The sequence below is a fragment of the Agelaius phoeniceus genome, chromosome 21 (genome assembly GCF_051311805.1).
Source record: "Agelaius phoeniceus isolate bAgePho1 chromosome 21, bAgePho1.hap1, whole genome shotgun sequence".
Lineage (NCBI taxonomy): Eukaryota > Metazoa > Chordata > Aves > Passeriformes > Icteridae > Agelaius > Agelaius phoeniceus.
Window position 1 is genome coordinate 8,954,109 of NC_135285.1, and position 18,375 is coordinate 8,972,483.

Below are 18,375 nucleotides of genomic sequence, written 5' to 3' on the forward strand. Positions count from 1 at the left end.
GCAGCGCCCGGCCCGGCCCGCGGGGCTCGGCGGCTCCGCCCGGCGCGGGGCGGTGCGGGAGGCGGGGGCGGCGCTCGCAGCTCCGCCGCAGCCCGGGGAGCCGGGGGCTGCTGCCCGCCACGGCCCCGCTCGGCCCCGCAGGGGCAAGCCCAGTCCAGCGCTCCGCATCTGGGCATCCCACCCGGGGGGGGGCATGCCCCATCCACCCGCGCGTCCCACTTGAGGATCGCATCGCCATGCCCATCTCAAATTCCGGGGTTCCACCCACTCGGGGATCCCATCCCCAGGCTCACCTCGCCACACAGGGGCTCTCCCAGCCCTGGCTGATGATCCTGACAGAGCAGGGAGTGGTCTGTGGAGATGCTGATCCCACCTGGCCGCCAGCACTCACAGCAACTCCAGGTTTATTCAAAGCCATTTTGGGTGGCAGAGGGCCAGACTCCCTCCTTGTTACCCATAGCAGGTAACCTGCGAGCACAGCTCGGGGCTGCATCCCTCCAGCCTGAGCCCTGCCATCACTGCCACTCCTTCTCCTCCTTGCTGTGTCTTTTCCCATCCTGAATCCCAGCAGCAGCACTGGCTGGTCCTCCCTGTTTGCACTGTCTGGGCAGGGAAACCTCAGGGCAAGACTTAGTGTCCAACAGGCCAGGGACAGCCCCATCCAGGGGGATCCTGTGTGCACAGGCAAGTTAGAGCAAAGGGGACATGGAGCAAATAATATGATGGGAAATGATCTGGGAGACTCAGTCACGAGGGCATTGTTAAGATAATTCCTTGCCTGCTATCAGCAAATCTTCAGATTATCTGTTTGCCCCCTTTTCATGGCTCAGGTTGCTCCTTCCTTTTGAATTTGGCTCAAAATGACCTTTGAAAACAAGCTGGTCACTGCTAGCCCAGATCCCTGCTCAGTGTGAGTGCCAAGCACCAAGTAATCAGGGCCTAATGAGCAAAAGCCTTTGCTGGACTAATCCAAATAATGGTGATGAATAAGGAGCATCACACAAAACTGCCTGAAACCTCCCAAATCCTGCAGCGTGTTTGCTGCCTGCTTTTAAACCCGAGGAGGTTCCTGCTGCTCCAGTGCTGAGCCCTGACCTCTGTGTGGGCTGGGCTGACATTGCCCGCAGCAGTGACAGGGACGGGGACAGTGAACGTCACCTCGGCCACCCACAGCCCCTGTCAAGGAAGGTTTTACCATCCCACTAAAGCCAGGATGGTTCTGCAGCAGGTTCTTATTTTTAGTGTTAATTAAGACAGGAAAGAAGAAGAGCCTCTGAGATTTATTTTTGATGGTGGAGTTGGTAATTTGGGAAACAGCAGGGACAGGAAGGTGCATTGGTGGATGGATTCCATGCTCCCTGCTCACCCTGCTCCTGCAGCTCCTTCTGACTTGAACCCTGATTTTGGAGGCCAAGAGTAGGGGACAAATCCTTGATGGAGATGGGAAATGACACGCCTGGGCCAGGGCTGAGGATGCCTTGAAATCCACAGAATTCTGCTGTGGAGCTCTGCAGAATTCAGGGGTGGATTGTCCAGCGAATCTAATTAGAAATGAGCAGACCATCCCAAACTGTAATATGCCAAGTAATTAAGTGATTAGTATTGATTGTTAGAATGCTTAATGAGCAGTTATCACTGAATGATTAATTAATCCAATCAAAAGAGTAATAAAAATTCTGCAGGTACGATGATACCTTATATTCAACACAGAAGGTAAGTGAGATCTCTCCCCATGGTGCCCATCTCCGGTTTCTATCCCAGGCACCTGGCACCAGGGATGCACTGCCTGGGCTGCTGCCCCTGTGCAAGGGGTCTCTCCCCTCTCCAAAATTCCCCTGGCACTGCCAGGATGGGCTCCAGCATCAGGCAGGCACCCAGGGCTGTGTAGCTCCAAGGTGGGGAAAATGCTCCCGCAGGCGCTGTCAGCATCCAGAAGATGCCGGGATCAGCCAATGCTCAGCTCCTCCCTGGGAATTCTTTCGCTCGCTGCCTTGATTAAGTCGCTTCAGTTTCTCCTGGTCAAAGCCCTGCTAATCCCAGCTAAGCCCGCAGCGTGCCGCACGCTGGCCTCTGATCACTTCCCTGCCAGGCGGTGGCTCTGCGGGCACGTCCCCAAGAGCACCGTGCCCTCGGGACATGGCAGCTCGCGGGCAGGCACAGCCCTGCAGCGGTCATTTGCTGGCCCGTAATGTTTGCCTGACTAAATGATAGTGAGTAAATGATCTCCAGCCAGTGCAGGGCAGCCCTGACTCATGAGCAGGGTCCCCCAAGGCTGGCTACCCATCCCCTCCAGAGCACCCTGAGCTGCCCAGCTTCCAATGGGTGGGATGTCAGAGTTGGGTGACAGCTGGGGACAGCCCAATGCCATCACCGGCAGTGCTGCTGCCAGCAGGGGGATGCAGGACCCCAAACCAAAACAGGGGCACATGCTCTCCCTGCTCTCCTCTGCCATCAGGATCATCCCTGTGGCCACAAACCAGAGGGATTTCTGCTCCGGGCGGGCTGTGATGGCACCTGGCATTCCCAGGCAGTGCCACAGCTCCGGAGATGATGGATCCAGGCTTTAATGCTCTTTTCTGTGCATCTCTGAAGGATTTGAGCTGATCGCCCGCGCTTCCTGCGTGGCATCCACAGCTGGCTCCGCACAGCCCGTCAGCTGCCTCTGCTGCCGGCCGGGCCTGCCGGGCTCAGCGCAGCGGTTATAATTAGAAATGCTAATCAGCTCTTGTGTTTCTGGCTTGACAGCCCTGCCACCCCCAGCACAATCTTCCCTCCAATCTGTCCTGTGCTCGCCCCCTCTGCTTCCTCTCCGAATCCCTGCTACTTGTAATTAAGCACTACGAAGTTAAGGGGGGTTGAATGGGGGTGCTGGGGCTCGGTGGATGCTTTGGGCCAGGATTGCAGCCCCCACAGAGCTCCTGGCTTGCTGGGAACTGTTTGGGGGTCTCACCCTTCATTCACCACCATCCCCTTGAGCTGGGGACACCCAAGGGATGTCCCTGGCCCTGAACTATGAGGGGGAAGAGAAGAAGCTCAAGGGCTCTGCAGGCAATGCTGGGGTTAAAGGCAAAGGGTGGTGGCTGTGGCTGGGAGCCCTGCGGTGCTGGCTCTGCAAGGGGAGCTTCTCTCATTGGGATTTCCATCATGTGCCAACCGTGGGCGCTTCCCAGCCGAGGAGGAAAGGGAGCTTGCAAAGGAGCTCGGAGAAGGGGGCTGAGCAAGCAGATCCCTGCACTGAGATTTATGGAGTTGTTCATCATCAGGTCATGTTCTGGGAGACACAGCCCAGGGGTTCCTCCCTCACCAGTGCCCATGGACAGCCCCTGCCAGCCCCCAGCCCCTCCACACAAGAGCCAGGGCACGGCTTTCACCCTGGGCATTTGGCTCCCAAAGTCAGGCTTGGCCAGGGAGACATTCCTTGGAGCAGGCACGGGGCTCAGCTGGCCTCAGAAAAGACAGAGATGCACAGGTGGGATGAGCAGCTCTGGACACGGTTTTTAAGTCAACATTCATCTTCCAGGCGCTCTCTGTGTATCAGTTTCAGTGAGGAGAGAGGCTGCAGTTTGGAGGGTTCATGTGCAGAAGGTTTTCAAGAAGCAGTGGCTGTCTGAGCCAAGGAGAACCCCCCCTCACTTCCTCTGACCCATGCTCCACCTGGGACACATCTGCTCACTGCAGCATCTCCCAGCGTGTTGATCAAAAAAGGGCTCTCCCTCCTCAGCACAACTTCTCCCTGGAGAAAGGGTAATAAGAGAAGCAAGGAGGTATCACAAAAAGAGCATGGGAGGGACAGGGCATGGTGGCTTCAATGACGATGCACTCATGAAAAGGCACCAGCAGCACAGCCAAGTGACTGGGAAAGCTCTGGGGGAGAAGTCAGATTGGATTTGTCATGACTAATTGACTCCCTCCAGCACTGTGGTCCAGCCTTCACGCATGGCATGAGCAGGGTCCCAAGCATCCAGGAATTAATGAGGGTCTGACCCTGTCTGCTCAGCCACTTGAGTTTTGCCAGTGCAGACAGCTGGCTTAAGAGGCCCTTTTATCCTTTACAGATCAGATCAATTTGGATAGTTATAATCTAGTCCTGGTGAAAGCTTAGAGCAGACTTTATTGCCCAACCAGCTCAAGGAGAAAAAAAGCAAGCAAGAGGGAGAGGTCATGCTGAACTATTGATTGTGCTGCTCCCAGATTGGCCTCGGCAGAGAGCTCACCTGGGACAGTTTGCCTCTATCTCCTGCTAATGCTGCTCCATTGATCTCCTGTGACAGGCGGCAACTACAAGATTTTTTGAGGTCAGAGTCATTAAGAGGCATTAATCAATAACAGAGGAAACAGAGAGAGAGCAACTGTTTGTTTCATGCAGACATATTCCCTGTGTGGATTTTAGCCTGCTGAGGTGTGCGTGGTTTATTTCCAGGGAGGTCTGCCAGGAAAAGAATTCACCTTGTGCTGGACTCTGGCACTTGGAGGAGATCCTGAGCCAGTTGCAACACACTGGCAGCTCCATCAGAGCTGTGCAATGAGAGGGCAGCACCTGGGGAGTTTGTGGCATCCAAGTCCAGGTACCCTAGCATCCTACCCAGCAATTGCCCAGACCCTCTGTTCCCACACAGGCACCCCAGGAAGAGATGGGCACTGATTTCACATACCCAAAGACCTGGGTGCTGGTTTCACATTGTGCTTCTACTAAACAAAGCTGCTGCCTGGCCATGGTGCAGCCAATCCCAGCAGCCTGTTCTGGGATCCAGCCCTGTGCGAGCTCAGCCCCAGCCCAAATTCATTCCTGTGGCAAGACTGGAGCTGTTCACAAGAAAACAGTCTTTGTGCTGAAAGCACCCCGGGCTGCTCCGCTCCCTCCCGCCCTGCCCAGTGGTGTCAGTACATTTCCACTGCTCCGTGGTGGCAACATGCCTTTTTCTTCTCCAGCAGCTCCTGTGCTCAGCCCGGGAAGCTTCAGAGTAAGGGAAATGTCCTTTGGGAGGCAGGGATGGAGATCCCAGTGGAGATCAGTGTCCCTTTCTGGGCACACCTTGCCTCCACTCCCAGAGCCCCAGTGTCCCACTTTGCGGTGGTCAGTACTGCAGATCCCCAGGGAAACAGGATCTTCCTCGTTCCTGTAATTACAGCCACACATCCACAGCACAGGGCTGCAGGAGAGGAGGGGATGAGATTGCTGGCTCAGGTTGCACAGGTGGGGCACACACAGCCCATAAACACCTGGCAGTCCAAACCCAGAGACACACCCAGAACTCAGCACCACCAGCTGAATCCAGACCAGGTGTGCCTTTTTATGGGAGTCCAGACCAGGTGGACTCTTTATGGGATTCCAGCCCAGGTGGGACACATCATGCTGATGATGAGTTCCCTGAGCTGAAAACCTCTGATGTGGGAGATGCAACAAACCCCTCTCCAGTCCTAGACTGACAACCAAGAGAAGCCTTCAGCTCACAGCTCTGCCTTCCCTGCTCAGTCCATCAGTCTCCAGGTCAACCACCCAGGCCCTTTCACCAGCACAAAATCCATCAGAAACAATTCGATTTCCTTTATTTACACATGGCATTTGGGAGAAAGCCTAATTGTATTGCAACTTGAAAAAAAAAAAGTTACTCCAATTTTACATCCTTGTGCCTGAGAGAGCTCAAGAGCTGCAGCCAGACAAGATGTCCTGTACTAGGCACACCTCATTTACCAGCATGGTGCAGAGACCGTGAGGTGCAGGGGGATTTCCAGCCTGTGGTTTCAAACGTAAATGCAACAGTAAGATCTGGAGTCTCGTGCTTTTGCTACCTCCTGTTTTTGGCAAAGTCTACCAGAAGCAAAAAAATGAAAGTCAGTGCAGAGGGGCTTGGTGTGGTGTTAACCCCAGCTGCAATCCTTGCCTGATGCACACTGGCTCTGCAAACACCAACCTTCAGCCTCACTGATAGCCCTGGCACTCTGTGGGGAGCTGGTGTGGCATCCCTCTGTGGATCAGCATCCTGCCTGGTGTCCTGCATGGATTCAAATCCACACCTGGCTGTGTGACCATCCCAGCAGATGAAATCTTACTTTTCCAATAGAGTTACTTGTAGGTGAGTAAAGGTTACAGGAAGGAAGGAAGGTTCAGATTATTTAACAGCTTTTTAAAACACCTTTCTCTCTTAATTGCATGCTCCCAGAGTCAAAGTCCTTTGTGCTCTTTGCCTTTCCAGAGGCCACTGGAGGCTGTGCCCGGCAGGCAGTTTAGCAATCTCATGGTTCTGGTTCTTGTGCAAGGCTGTGTTGTGAGCAGGGAGCTGCAGCGCTCACGTTGAAGCCACGCTGAGTCACCAGCCGGTTCCTCCCCAGTGTTTACTCTGCTGTCACCAGAGCGCTGACGTGTGATTACCGAGGAGCCCGGCAAGCACAGGGAGTGTGGCCATGGAGCAGCAGGAGCCAGCGTGGAGGCTGAGGGTCAGGCTGAAGCTCTGCCCCTGTGGCTGTGGGCTCACTGTGAGCTCCCACACAAGGAGCAGCAGCAAAATTTCACCTCCCATGTGCCCTTTTAGGTGACAGGGAAATGAGATTCACCCACATCCTTTGCACAAACTGCTCTTAGCACCATCCTCGCCAAGCAGACTGTGGTGTTCCCAGCCAGGGGAAACCTCTGTCTTTGCCAGGGCAACACTTCCAGGAAAATTGATGCCAGCCAGTGATGTCAGCCCTTGGGGCAGCCTTGCTTATGGATGCAAACAAGGTCCAGGTTTCCAGCCTGCAGCCCTGCCCATGTGAGAGCGTTACATAGGGTAAACACATCAGTGCTGTGATGCTGGACTGTCCTGTGTACCCTGAGCTACACAGAGATGACACACAGTCACACCAGGCTCTGACACATCTCCCAAAGCCAGCTGTTAATTCAGATAGGTGAAGAGGGAAGAGAATGCATCAGTGGATGGATGGATGGATGGATGGATGGATGGATGGATGGATGGATGGATGGATGGATGGATGGACTGACAGAGGTCTGGAAGGAGTTATAGCAGATGTGTGGATCACCTCACTGTCCCCAAGCCCCTGACAGTGGGGGCTGCTGTGCAGCATGAGGTGCCAAGGAGTTTGCACAGCCCATGGCTTCATGCTGTCAGCCCTTCCTGTGAGGGCTCCCTGCCTCACACGTGCGTGCCACAAAAAGGCCACAAACGAGGATGTTTGGCTGGTTGCTGCCTCCTCCCCCCCACTTTAATGTCACCAAATGCAGCTGCTGCTTTCAACACAGGGCCTTTGGCAGGAGGCAAAGGGAAGCAGGCCGGTGGGCAGAGCTGTCAGAGGCGCTGTGGGAAGCCAAGGGCAGAGGCAGGGCGAGGCAGCATGAGTGAAATTCTGCACAAATCCAGCCTTCTTCAGCACAGCCGGCATCTCCAGAGGGTCCTGCTGAGCACCCACCCAGCCTCGAGCCTCCTGCTGCTCTACAACCTGCTCAGCCAGGAGATGGACACATCCCTCCTTCCTTCCTACCCCTCCGAGTGCTTTCCCTCTCTTCCCTTCTCCATATGTGGGAGATGTTCTCCCTGGCTCTGTTTCTTTTCCAGTCAGAAGCTAGTCATCCACAGGGAGGTCACATGCTGTTGCCAGGGAAGCAATAAATTTAGGCAAATAAAAGATAAAGAACACAGCCAGATTATTGTAAAACAAGGGTAATGCTTTGAGCTTCATGGCTCTTCATGGATCCAGGCACAGAAATCCCACCAGCAGTGATGCTGTGTGGATTCTTCTGCTTGGCACTTGATGTGTTCTTGCTCCTGCCAAGGATTCTGGGCCCTGCTCAGCTTCACTACCTGCAGGGTACCCTTCTACCACGTTTAAATAATCCAGTCAGTAGTTTAAATATGCAAAACACACATATGCAAACAAGGTCCAGGTTTCCAGCCTGCAGCCCTGCCTGTGTGAGAGTGTTACATAGGGTAAACACGTCAGTGCTGTGATGCTAGCACAATCTAGAAAATCAGGGGGTTTTGAGCATTTGGAACTGCTTCATCCTGGCTGCTGCAGCTTGGGAGGACAGGGATGGGGTCACCTTTGCCTCTACCCCAAAATGGCCATGTTTCAGGATGATGGGGTGATGCTTGTGTTGCACAGCGGGCAGAAGCTCTCGGGCCTCTTCCATCAGGCAGTTTGTTATGAAAATGTTAACGCACAGGCTGTCGTCATCTGGCAGCACCACCGCCTGCCTCATGAAATAACTCAGCATGACAGCTCTGCTTGCTCGCAGGCAGGCCCATGTCTGGCTTCTAATCTGGCATCAGAAAGCGCTCCCTTTCCTTGAGCTGCAGACTAATACTAAATGTTTCATTTGCATTACTCCAGATAACACGCTGGAGAGCGTGGGGAGAAGGGGATGGCAGCCAAGCTCCTCCGGGAGCCCACACGTGGAGCGTTGCACCAACCCCGCCACGCCGGATCTGCTCACTCCGCTCGCCGCCGGCACCGCGGCCCTGCCGGAATTTACATTTCAGATTCCCAACGTCAGCCAGCGTTCATGAGCTCCGTGGATCGGCCCGTGCAACACCCCAGTGACAGATCACCAGGGACTTTCTTCCCGTGTCATCAAAAGCGAAAAGTCACGAGGATAACACAGAAAATTGCTCCGGGCCCAGCGTGTGCTCAGCTGCAAAGGTCTGGGTGACTTCCCAGGCATATGTTGGCTGGCACGGCACTGGAGCAAGGCTCCCTGAACAGCCCACACGACACAGGCAGAGGGGATTAATCTCCTGCTGTGTGGAGATGCTAATACAATAAGGGTTCTTTGTGGCATTAGCTGGAATCATGAGACCAGCTCTGAGATGTCATTGCCTGGCAGCCGTAGGGAGTGCCAGCCAGGAGCTCGCTGTAGAGAAGGAGCCTGTCTCCTGCTCCCAGCCCTAAAGCTGCTGTGGGGTAGGGAAAGTGCAGCGAGCTCTCCTTTTTCTGGTGACAGCTTGCTTGGGAACAGCATGCAACCTCTGTTGGTGAATCCAAGGACAGCTGAGGGAACAATGGTTATTTTAACAGGGCTAACACTTTTCCTTGATTTTTCCAGGAGCTGCAAAGCTGTGGATGCCAAGGGGATGCTCAGAACCACAGGGTCACCTCTTACCCCAGTGGAGCCTCTGTGGAGATTTGCAGGACTTGCGTTTTGCTATAAAAAGTGTTGCAAAACCAGCCGAGCTCAATGAATGGTTTGTGCCGGTTCCAGCAGACACTTTCATCTCCCTTATTAGCTTTGTACCCACAGAGCTTCGGGGCCTGATCCTATCCTAACCCCAGTGCCAGCAGGGAAAGCTCCATCCTGCTCAGCACATTTGTGCCGCTGGAAAACCAGCATCAAGCACCAGCAGAGAAGGTGGGCAAGGGTCTAGGAGGTTTGTGACTCTCACATACTGGCCTGAGGGACACAAACTCCCTCACAGTATGGAGGACCCCAAAGCCTTTCCATGGCACCACGCAGGCAGTGAAAATCCCCCACAGGACTCCAAGAGAGTCCCAAAGGCCCACAGGGCTCCATGAGAGTCCCAAACTTCCACAACCGTCAATGCGAGGATCAAACCCCCCACAGGGCTCCATGAGGAGACCAAACCCCCCACAGGGCTTCATGAGGGAACAAAACACCCCCAGAAATCCATGGGGAGGTCTCAAAACTCCCCATGGTTCCATGAGGATCCCAAACTTCCTCCATGCGGTGACCAAACCCCCTCACAGGGTCCGTGAGGGAACCAACCGCCCTCCTCCCCTCGCCATGGCCACGGCGGCCCGCCCAGCAGCCTGAGGAATGCCCGCTCCACAGAGAACATTCCCCGCTCGCTGCCCGTCCCGCCCCGCCGAGGGAGCGGCGGGGCGGGCAGGGCCGCCCACATAAGGCGGGCTCAGCGCGGGCTGCCCGGGGAGGAGGAGGCGGCAGCAGTAGCGGCTGGTCCGGGTGGAGCCGTCATGGAGATGGGGTGGCTGCTATGGGGCACGGCCGTGCTGCTGCTGCTCCACGTCCTCATGGAGCTCAGCCCCACCGTCAACTTCACGCTGCGCATCGGCTTCTACTGCGTGCTGTGCCTGCTGGCCTCGGCGCTGGCGGCCGTAGCCTGCCTGCTGGTCAACGGCGGCCGCACCGTCAAGAACATGAGGTGAGGGGGGAACGCGGGAACAGGGGCTGGGGACAGCGGTGTCACCGCCCCGCCGCTGCCCGGAGCCCCTGGGGTGGCGGCGGCCCCTGTCACATCGGTGGCAGCGCAGCCTCGGGAGTCCCCTCTAGGCTCAGGGTGGCTGTCCTGGCCTGTGGCAGAGCCCTCGGCGAGGCGTGTTTGGGGATGAAGCGCCTGGAAGGTGGCGGTGGTGGCTTTTTTAGGGAAAGCTGCGGGAGAGCAGTGTTTGTTGAGAGTGGCAGAGCACTGGGGCAGGCTGTCCAGGGAGTGTGAGGAATCTACCTGTCTGGAGACATTCCAAACACACTCGTGTCACTGGGTGACCCTGCCGTGGCAGATGGAGCCAGTCTCTAGAAGGTTCCTTTTGATCCTGACAGCTGGGTGGTTGTGTTTGGGGTGCTTCCTGCCCCAGCAGCAGAGGCTGGCAGGCTGTGTGCCATGTGCTGCCGGGGCACAGCTCTCCTGCAGCTGTTGTCTGGCCCTGTGTCCCCTGACAGGACACCTGTGACAAGGGCCCAGGGGCTGCTGTCATCCAGCGCCTCCTCTCCATGCCAAGGTGCATCCTACGGGCAGAGCTGGCACTTCTGCTGGCAGCACAGGACATCTCATTTCCTGGTTTTGCTCTCCCCTAGGCAGCTTTTTACCTCTGCTGAGCATGTCATGTGGATGCAGTGGAAAGGAGAGCCTTAACATCCTTTAGGATCAAAGGTTGGCAGCATCTGAGCAGGTGGAGCTGGACTTTGCTTTGCAGTGTGGCTTTCACACCGTAGGACTCAGGGCAGAGGAGCTGATGTGCTGCCTTGAGGGCTGTGCCCGGCCGGTCCCAGCTGGTGCCATGGCCCCAGGCAGTCTGCTCTGTGATCTCCAGCCTGGCTCTCTCTCCAGCTTTGGTTGCCTTGGCTCACTCAGGAGCAGCTTTCCAATGCTCAGCTAGCTCTGCAGCTGGGAGAATTTATGATGTCAGTGATGGAGATGCTATCCTTTTATTTCCCCCCAAAAATAAACCCTCTAAACTTTATGTAAACTTAAATGAATTATTTGGGAACAAGAACTTGCATTGGATAACTCCTCCTGTTGAAACCCAGGGCTGAATTTTGGCCAGAGCCACCCTTTTCCTGTAACTTAAGCCTGTTGTTTCCTTGTAGTGGCACTGGTTGAAGAACCTGGTGATGTATTTCAGCCCCTGGGAGGTCCGTGGCTGAGGTGAACCAGTGAGTTCCTTATTTCTCCAACATCCCAGGCTATTTATTCCAGCTTGGGAAAGGGGGCTGGAGCAGACCATGTGCTGGTGGACAGACAGTGATAATGGTGTTGTTGCCTGGTGCAGAACACCCTGTTCTTGCTGTGCTGCTGGCTCCAGTGTCGAGCTGGTGTGACTTGGAAGAGGTTACCCAGGGTGTGTGATAGAGATAGAACTGTTTATCTGTGGTAAAACATCTTGCACGAGCTTCCAATCTGGTAAGCAGATTTCAGTAGTCCTTGAAAATCAGAGTATCCCAAACAAGCCTCTGTGACTGGCTGTGGAGCAGAGCACGTGAATCTGGGGGCTGCTGGCTTTCATACTCAGACTGTTAGGGATGCACTGAAAAGTCCCATTCCCTGTCATTTTTGTGCTCCTTGTCTCTGGCAATAAGAGCACTGGTTTTACAGCTCTCTGCAGCTGTGGCTGCACCATGTCTGAGTCGATGATTCCGGCAGAGAAGTCACTTGTGGGGTTGTGGGGACTCAGATCCATCCTTTAACCCTGTGGGTCATGTGGCCAGCCCAGCAGGTCACCCCTGCTCTTTTCCTGCTCTGAGCTCTGCCCCTTTGCCTCTTTCAGTGGCTCACACCACATCTTGTGCAAGGAAAGTCTGTCCCCGGGCTGGCAGGAGGAAGCTGGATGGTTGCTCTTGAGTAATGTGTAACCAGCCTCTCCCAGCAGCCAGTGAGCTCTGTGACTTCCAGAGCGGTGACCTCTTTTTTGGTTGGCAGGCAGAAGGGAGGAGAAGTGTGATTTAGGTCACCCTGGTGGCCTGGCATCCCCCCTGACCTCTCTGGTTCGTGTCACCCTGCCTCGTCTCACCTGTAACCCCATCTCTTCACCTGGACTGCACCCCTGTGACCTTGGAGCAGACTGCACCCTGTAACCTTGGAGTGGGCTGTGGAGCTCTGCATTCCTCGCTGTGTCCTTTCCCTGGGTGTGGCTCTTTGCACCGAGCTGACATGAGGACTGATAGCAGAGTGTCACCTCGGGCCATTGGCCTGGCCTGAACTCCAGTGTTACAGCCAGCTCGGGTGGTCTGCATGGGGGCACACCCACGGAGATGTGAGCCCTGCTGTGAGTAGGAGCAAGCTGGGAAAAGTGCTGTGGCTCAAGAGTTTATGGAGACTTTTGGAGAGCAGATGCTGGGAGCTGCTGTCGAGCCAGGATGAGATGCTGTCCAGGTGCTCACCTCCCACCCGAGTGACAAGGATGCTTCTCAGCACAATGGTGCTGCACAGTTCCCAAACTGGACCCTGTGGTGGGGACAAAGCTGGCTGTTCCTCAATTTCCTGCTGCAGGAAGCTCCATCCCCTGTCTGCCAGGGAGAAGGTGGCTCTGAGGCAGGACATCCAGGTGCTTGGTGGAGGTCAGGTCAGCTTGAATCAGCTCTAGGGGAGAGCAGAGCCGTGCTGGTGGCTGTTCTTGGGAGCCTTGTTCACGTGCAGGCTCCTCTGCCACCTGTCCTGAAAAATGGCTGTTCCCTTGCCCAAAATAGCCCCTGTGTTCTGCCAGCTTCTGCCTGTGTCCTTTGGCCTAGCTGGAGAGTCCCCAAGTGTCCCTGGTCAGGGGGTAGCAGAGATGGGCCCTGCTCCTGTGGGCTGACAAGGAAACGTGCTCCAGTGCTGGCATGGCTGGAGTGTTCCAGCTGGGAAAAGCTGGGAGCTCTGTCAGACCTGTAGATCCACTGGGGAAGGGCAAAAGCTTCAGCATGGGTTTGCTTGAGGGCACCCAGCCTCTGCCAAGCCACGTGGGGAGCATCCTGTTTGCTGCCTGCTTCCTTGCCTGGTGCAGGGAAGTGTTTCTCACCTTCATTCCCCTCCTTCCTCGGGCACCCTGGGTTTGTTTCTATCGCTGAGCCCCATCTTCCAGCACTGCAAGGAGCAGACCTGGCAGAGCCTTCCTTGGGTGTCGTGTGTGCTGGGGAGTGGCAGCTCCTGGGAGAATTGTTTGACAACTTGTGGGGCCCTGCTGCTTGCAGGAGGGAGAGCCTGGTAGCACCAGGGCAGCCCAGAACCATGGCACTGAACAGAGCAAGTGAACAGCACTGCTGCAGCATGTGGGACCATGCAGGACAGACACCTGGGTGGACCACAGCACAAATAAGACTGGAGGTTCTCTGTCCTAGAGCTCTTCTTGTCTCCTTCCACCCCCACTGGGTATTGCAGCCCTTGGCCTCTCTGCTCTGCTGCTGACTGCTTTCTTTTCCTTCTGCAGGATCATCAAAGCTGTTGTCAAGACCTTCAAGTATTTCTTCGGCGTGAGGTTTGAGGTGAAGGGACTGGAGAACTTCAAGGTAGAGGGCCCTGCTGTCATTTTGTCCAACCATCAGAGCGTCCTCGACATGATGGGTGAGGAGCTGGTGGGAGGGAAGAGAACCTTACTCCTGCTCACCTCTGGGAGAAGTCCTGCTTGTACCTCCTGGACAAACAGCCCCTGGTGCAGCTTCCCCATCAGTGCTGGTTGTGGGAAGGGTCTCCTGTCACTCTGAGCAATCCCACACCTGTGCAGCCCCCCTGGTTCTGCTGTCCTTGAGGTGCTGGCCCAGCACATGAGCCAGTGGCCCTGCTGGACTCCCTGCTGCTGGGGAATCAGCTGCCTCTGGGGGTGTCCTGCTGTCACCTGCAGCCACCCTGCCTCACTAACTCTGCTGTGTGCCAAGCCTCCTGCTCTCAGAGGCTGGGAGAGAAGCAAGGCACCAGCCTGTCCCTGGTGCCCCTGTCCTTGTCCTGTCCTTGTCCCAGGGGTGACTGCTGGGTCTTGCCCTCTGCCATCCCACTAGGGCTGATGGAGGTCCTGCCCGACAACTGTGTCCAGGTGGGCAAGAAGGAGCTGATGTACATGGGCAGCGTGGGGCTCATCATGTACCTCGGTGGCGTCATCTTCATCAACAGGAAGAGCACCAGCAGTGCCAAGATGGTCATGTCAGAGGTGGCCAAGACTATGGTGGCTGAGAATGTGAGTGTCACTGTGGAGCTGGGTGGGGTGGCACAGGGGCATTGTGGCTGGTGCTCCTGGCTCAGCTTGGCAGAACTGGCTGGTGTCTCCCACCAGAGCAAGTGGATTTCTGGAGCAGAGCCTTCTCTCTCCATGTGCAGGTGAAGGTGTGGGTATATCCAGAGGGCACGAGGAACTGCACTGGGGATTTGCTGCCATTCAAGAAAGGAGCATTTCACCTCGCTGTCCAGGCACAGGTAACAGTGCTTTGGCCCTGCATGGGAACCCTGAGTGCTTTTGCAGTGGCACTGCACACTGATCATGCAGTGTGTGGTTTGTTTGCTCTCAGATGAGCTGGTAACACCTACTCAGGAAAACCACTGGTGTCAGAAGTGCTGCCCTGCAGCAGCCAGAAAAGGGCCTTTTCTGTCCCCTCTGGGAATGAGCATGAGTGGCTGTAGACAGTGGAGAATTGCCCTGTCCTCTCTCCTGCCTGCCTCAGTGCTGGTGTCCCCTCTGGAGGGAGGAGTGTGAGGGGCAGCACACTTGATCCCTGTTTCCAGGCTTTCCTGGCAGCATGGCAGGGCAGTGCCAGTGCCCAGGGGTTCCTGGGGGCATGGCTGCAGCCCAGAGCTCGCTGCTGGCAGGGAGCCCAGTGGGTTCTTTCCTGGGGGAGCCCAAAGCTGACGATTCATTTCTCAATCCCCCAGGTCACAGTCATATAGTGATGATTCAGGATTGTTAATTCTTGTGCTTTAGAGCAACATCTGGGCTTGCTCTGTGTGAAAATAGCTGCTGCCTCCCTGGCAGCCATATGGCAGTTCTTGATATGTCTTTTCTCTCCAAAATGACAGCATCCATGAGCAGTTAGTGGGGGATCAGGCCAGAGCTGTCTCAGGAGCAGGGTGTTTGCCTGGGCACAGTGCTGGGGCAGTGTGCCAGAGACTGGGATGACTCGAGGCCTCAGGGGAAACTGGTTTCCCCCAGGAAAGGTGTTACAGCAGGGATTTTGGGAAAGGGAAGAGATGCCAGCTCTCTGGCTGGGTTCTTTTGGCCAAGCCCAGGGTGTAGCCTGTGTTTTACCATCCCCATTCCTGCCTGGGTGATGCAGCCAAGGCAGAGCCTGGCAGCTGCTGGAGGAAAGGATGACATGGAACTGGTTCCTGCCTCTGCTACACCCCCCTGAGTCACCAACTGTAGATCCTGGCTGTGTTACCAGCACTGGAGCAACAGCTCTGCCTGCCCTCCTGGCCCTGTGTCTGTCTGAAGCTTCCCCAGGAGCAATTGATAACAACTGGTGACTCCTTTCCTTAGAAACTGAGAGCAGAGCAGCCACCCTGCCCCAGACACATGCCTGTACAGTAGGCAAGGCCTGTCAGAACAGGCAGCCTGCAGTGTTTGATTGCAGGACAGAAAATACCTGGGGTTTGGAGCCTCACTTGGGTCGAGGAGCCCTAAAAGCCAGTGCTGAGCTGAGGCTGGGGTGGAACTTGGCCCTGGTTCCTTGAGTATCCCTGTGCCTTGAGTCTTTGGGGAGTGGTTTTGATTCCATTTGACTGCTGATTGTTCTACCCTTTGGAAGTGGGTGTTGCTTGTGGGGCTGTGTGTGCCCTGTGTGTCTGAGAGCCAGGCCAGGTCAGCTCTGCAGCGTGGGGTTTGCTGCCTGTCTCTGGCCTGCCCTGAAGTGCCAGTAACTCCTCTTTTTCTTCCCTTCCCCAAGGTCCCAGTGATCCCTGTGGTGTATTCCTCCTTCACCAGCTTCTATAACCCAAAGACAAAACTGTTTACATCAGGTAACAAAGAGTCACTTGGAGACAGGGTTGCTGTTGTCCTGAGTGGAGATCTGGCTCACAGGGGTGTGGGAGGGAAGCAGAGCTGGGGTGAACAGGAGGAACCCTGCTGGGAGATGTTTGGAGGCAGTTCAAAGCACTTGGCACCAGAGCCTGGGCTGGGTTAACTCAGGAAGGGCTGTAATTAAATACACTGAGGGATGTTTTCATTAAAAATTGGTTGCTACCTCCTGCTCTGGGCAGGGTCTGGCTGGGATGGCAGTTTGGGGCACAGGGGGATTATTCTGGGTGGCACAGCTCTTGGAGCTGGCATCTAACTCTGCCTGTGCTCCAGGGGTGGATGCCTGAAGCCCTGGGAGGGGTTGGGGGCTGAGCTGGGGCTGTCCAGGGTGGGGAACAGGGCAGAGAACAGAGCTCCTGTGGTGTGTGGGTTTCTCACAGGCTCCTCTCTTGTCCCCAGGCAAAATCAAGGTTGAGGTTCTGCCTCCAATAGAGACCAAAGGGCTGACGTCAGACGATGTCACCGAGCTCTCTGACAGATGCTTCAGCACCATGAGGGAGACCCTCTTCAGGCTGTCAGGCCATCCAGGCCAGGCAAAGGACTCATCCTAGAGCCTTCTCCAGTGGTGTCACCGTGCAGTGGTGGCTGAAGGGACCTGTCTGTTCTTGCCAAATACTGAAGGATCTTCTTCTCCTCTGCAGTGATTTCTAACTCTTGGGAGCACCACAGACTGGCACACACAGGGTGTCAAGCCAGCACTAAGGTTCCCCTCTGAGTGGATTTCTCTTATGGGTTCATTTTCTCACTTCACAATATCTCCTTTTTCTGAATTTCTCAGGCATCAAACTTGTGCTACCAAAGGGCTCAATGACTAGAGAGGTGAGTTCCCCCAGCTCTTGCAGCTAGCTTGGGGTGACAGCAAAAACCTGCCTGGAGCCTGAGCTCTGCCTCGTGTGACTGTCCCTGCACCTGTGTTCCTGCAGGCTCAGCTGGTGAGGTGGCCCTGTGATGTCCCAGGTGGAAACCACCAGGCAGCAGTTTGTATCAGCACAACCTTGGTGCTCAAACAGGGCTGAGAACTGGGGTGAAAATCCAGATTTTGGCTTTTCAGCAGTGCTAGGAGTGTGGTGTCCTCCCTGGACAGCCCAGAGCACTCCCACCCACCAGTGGGACACACAGGCCTGTCCCCTTGAGGTGCCCTTGTGTCACAACAGCATCACGTTGGGAAACTGCTGCCAGCTCCCTGCCGTGGTGGTGGCTCAGCCTGGTCACATCCCTGCAATGCCCCTCATGGAGGCAAAGGGCTCTGTCGTGCTCGGTTTGTCACTTGTCATGGTCAGCGCTGGCCGAAAGATGGTGCCTGTCCCGCGTCTCTGCTGGGGGAGATGTGCGGGGCGGAGCTGCTGCTCTCCAGGGCCTGTAAAACCCCTGCAGAGCCGCGGGGTGGGTGAGCTGCAGCTGGCACGGGGCTGGGAAGGCTTCAGCTCCCCCTTTGGGGGATATAAACCGCTTTTCCAGTCAGATAAAACGGGTTCCCCTGTGCCTTAGGGTGATGGACCAACAGAGCTTCTGGATGCCTCACCGGGAGCTGTGGAATGTTGATGCCCCTGGAGGCTGGGTCAGGTCCATGGTTCTTTAGCTTTAGCTCTCCTGTTCATGGCACAGGGGACCTTGGGATAAACCAGCTGGGGCTACTCAGGTAAGCAGCACACCCAGCTCCTGCAGCCTGCACTGGTGGAGCTGTGTTTATCTGGCCTCAGCTGGGAAAGGCAGGGAGCTCCATGGAAGGAGCCCTTGGGCCGAGCTGGTGCTGCCAGGGGCTTCATTGGAGGGGCCTTACAGTACAGACTCAGGGGATGGGAAGGGTCGGGGTGGGAGGATGGGAACCAAACCAGCACTTTGTGAGAGTGGCAGATAAAGGGCTGTCATGGAGGCTCAACCCAGGAGGGCCCTGGGAGGGCTCCTGGGGAGGGCAACCATGTCTGACTCCTCCTGGGAGGAGGGAGCAGTGCCTCTATGTGCAGTTGTCTGCTGTTCACTTTTAATTGGGCTGAGAATGTTATCTGCTTTACAAAAAATCAACAACAACAACAAAAAAAAAAAGAAATTACACCTTTGGTTATTTAAATAAAGGAGCCTCCTTGTCTTGTGTGGGGGCTGAGGGAGGAGGATGTGGGATGCTGATCCCTGAGCTCTTGCAGGGGGTGGGTTTGGTGAGGGAGGGACGGGGGGGTCCCTGTCCCCACCCTGTGGGGGGACAAGGAGGAGCCCTCT

The 18,375-nt window shown here is 55.8% G+C and overlaps 1 protein-coding gene across 1 annotated transcript; it reads left to right on the forward strand.

Moving 5' to 3' along the window:
- Positions 1-9,851: 9,851 nt before the first annotated feature.
- AGPAT2 (1-acylglycerol-3-phosphate O-acyltransferase 2) lies at positions 9,852-18,222 on the forward strand. The gene is made up of 6 exons (XM_054646322.2): positions 9,852-10,112; positions 13,591-13,724; positions 14,156-14,331; positions 14,472-14,567; positions 16,031-16,103; positions 16,561-18,222. The coding sequence occupies exons 1-6, from the start codon at positions 9,925-9,927 to the stop codon at positions 16,710-16,712; spliced, it is 819 nt and encodes a 272-aa protein (XP_054502297.1). The 5' UTR covers positions 9,852-9,924; the 3' UTR covers positions 16,713-18,222.
- Positions 18,223-18,375: the final 153 nt, after the last annotated feature.

Excerpts from the sequence above, each read along its gene's own strand:
- AGPAT2 (XM_054646322.2), top strand. The coding sequence starts at position 9,925 with ATGGAGATGGGGTGGCTGCTATGGGGCACGGCCGTGCTGCTGCTGCTC. Across the intron at positions 13,725-14,155 it reads GAGCGTCCTCGACATGATGG|GGCTGATGGAGGTCCTGCCC; the intron begins GTGAGGAGCTGG and ends CCATCCCACTAG. Across the intron at positions 14,332-14,471 it reads AGACTATGGTGGCTGAGAAT|GTGAAGGTGTGGGTATATCC; the intron begins GTGAGTGTCACT and ends CTCCATGTGCAG.